The sequence below is a fragment of the Nematolebias whitei genome, unplaced genomic scaffold (assembly GCF_014905685.2).
Source record: "Nematolebias whitei isolate Nwh7 unplaced genomic scaffold, NemWhi1 Nwh_scaf_158, whole genome shotgun sequence".
NCBI classification, from domain to species: Eukaryota; Metazoa; Chordata; class Actinopteri; order Cyprinodontiformes; family Rivulidae; genus Nematolebias; species Nematolebias whitei.
In genome coordinates, this window is record NW_023618703.1 from 23,720 (window position 1) to 25,867 (window position 2,148).

General features: G+C 39.2%; 1 protein-coding gene across 1 annotated transcript in view; it reads right to left on the reverse strand.

Annotated features, from left to right (window-relative positions):
* The window catches only part of LOC119429235 (Na(+)/H(+) exchange regulatory cofactor NHE-RF2-like), a 25,891-nt gene that overhangs the window by 18,602 nt on the left and 5,141 nt on the right, over nt 1–2,148 (reverse strand). The window contains exons 2-3 of the mRNA XM_037696905.1: nt 1,699–1,760; nt 1,400–1,611 (exon numbers count right to left, since the gene is read on the reverse strand). Coding sequence (XP_037552833.1) covers nt 1,400–1,611; nt 1,699–1,760 — 274 coding nt within the window. The remainder of the gene's footprint in view (nt 1–1,399; nt 1,612–1,698; nt 1,761–2,148) is intronic.

Genomic DNA, 2,148 nt, shown 5'->3' on the forward strand with positions numbered 1-2,148 from the left:
CTCATAAACAAATCACCCAGATACTTGAACTCCTCTGCTTGAGGAAGCGATAATAATAATAAAAATAACTATTTAATTTAAAAAGCGCCTTTCATGACACCCAAGGACACTTTACAGCAAGAAACATATCAGATAACATTGTGTAAAAACAAACACAGTGCAAAGACCAACAGGCATAAATTGAAATACAAAATACATAAAACAAAGTTAAGAAGGATAATCTAGTCTAAAGAGATGTGTTTTCATAGTAGTCTTGAACAGAGAAAGCGAGGCGGTGCTTTGGTCTGGCGGTAGAGAGATTTACTTCAAATCCGAAGAGAGCATTCCCCCTTTTATCCAGTTGAGAACCATGGCCTCCAATTTAACTCAAAATTGACTCACTCTAACTACGTTACACTTGTCTGTGAACTCCCCCAGTGTATATGCTATGGTCTAACCCCCCACCCCTCAAGAAAAAGCAATACATCCTCTACAAAAAGTAGCACAGGCTCGGCTTTGGACCAAGCCTGTCCTCTCCACAGCAGTAACTTGAGATCCTGTCCACAAACACCTCAAACTAGATCGGAGACAACATGTAGCTAGTGGAGTCCAACTCTCACTGAGAACAAGCACAACTTTGTAATGAGGAAGCAGACACAGCTCTTGCTTTGGTTATAGTCAGTTAAAATTCCTGGCTCCCAATAGTCCAGTAGCACTCCTAAACACCAGCAATGCATTGATGGGGATGTAAAGGTCATGGATGTTTTTCCACTTACTAATGTCAAATGTTATATAAACTATGTGTGTGCGTTAGAGTTGTTTTGTCTTGGCTAATTGGAGCCTGCAGGAGCATGGACCCTGCACAGATTAACTTCAAGGCCCTAAGCTGTGAAACAGAGTTGTCTTGACCTCGCCTCTGTCTAATAACGGGTATTTAAGCTTTTGTTAACTCTTTCTCTATGAGCAGACCTTGGAGACGAAGCGACATTCAACATCTTGATGCTTGTATTTCAACACTGCTCCAACTTGCAAGATTAAACCTGGGCAAATAAGATCTTCTCCTTTCCTGTTTGGCTTATTTATTTAATGAGTTGATGATAAGATAATTAAATTATAATAATAAATAAATAAAGTGCTATGTGTTGTCATCATTGTATGTTCCCATACAAAGACAAAATTGGCTCTCTGCATTTAACCCGTCACACCTGGACTACACCCAGGTGGAGCAGTGGACAGCTATGTAAGTGCCCGAGGACCAATTCAGGTTTAGATGTCCTGCTCAGAGACACCACAAAATGTCCAACATGCACTAGCAATAAGAAATGGACAATAAAACTCCAATGACCCCTTTAGCAACTCTGCAAAGGAGAAAATGGAGTATAATTACTCTACATTCTCTGAAACATTTCTGGACACTCACTCTGTCAAAGTCCATGTTGACCACATCTTTCTCATTGACCTCCAGCAGTTTGTCTCCATCCCTTACACCACTGTACTTTGCAGGACTTGAAGGTTCCACATCTTGGATCTCAAAGCATTGGCTGCTCGGATCTAGATATAGCTGAAAGCCAAAGCTCTGACCATCCAGGCGCTTCAGGTGGCACATTCTGGGCACGATACTCAGATCAGGTTCTGCACACATGTTTTAATATTGCTCATTGTTCAAAGTGGTAAAAAGAGAAATTATGTGTTCATACAGTTGTGTGCAGAGAAACTCACCAGAATCATCAGTAATGACCAGGGCTGGATTATCAATTCCTTCTTTTGGGTTGAAGGTGAAACTATGGAGACATAAAAGTTAGCGTGTACCCACAGATTGGATGGCAATAACCGAAAACTGGAAATTGAAATTGAATTTGATTAAATATTGAACCTATCTAGTCATGGTTTGAATTATAGGGGTACTTAAGTGTAACTGCTCCTGAAAAAACAAAAAAAAAACAAAAAAAAAAACAAGTTGTAGGAGAATAGGGGAACTCCATGTAAATTCATGTTACCTGTGATCACACATTTTAAATGACATTTGTCGTGTTTAAAAATAGAAAATTCTAATATTATATGACCACAAACGCACTATAGGGGATCACACACACACAAAAACTTATTTAAAAAATGGGAATGATGTGGGGCTACAGGCAAATTAACAATAAAACAGAATCCAAAAAAGTT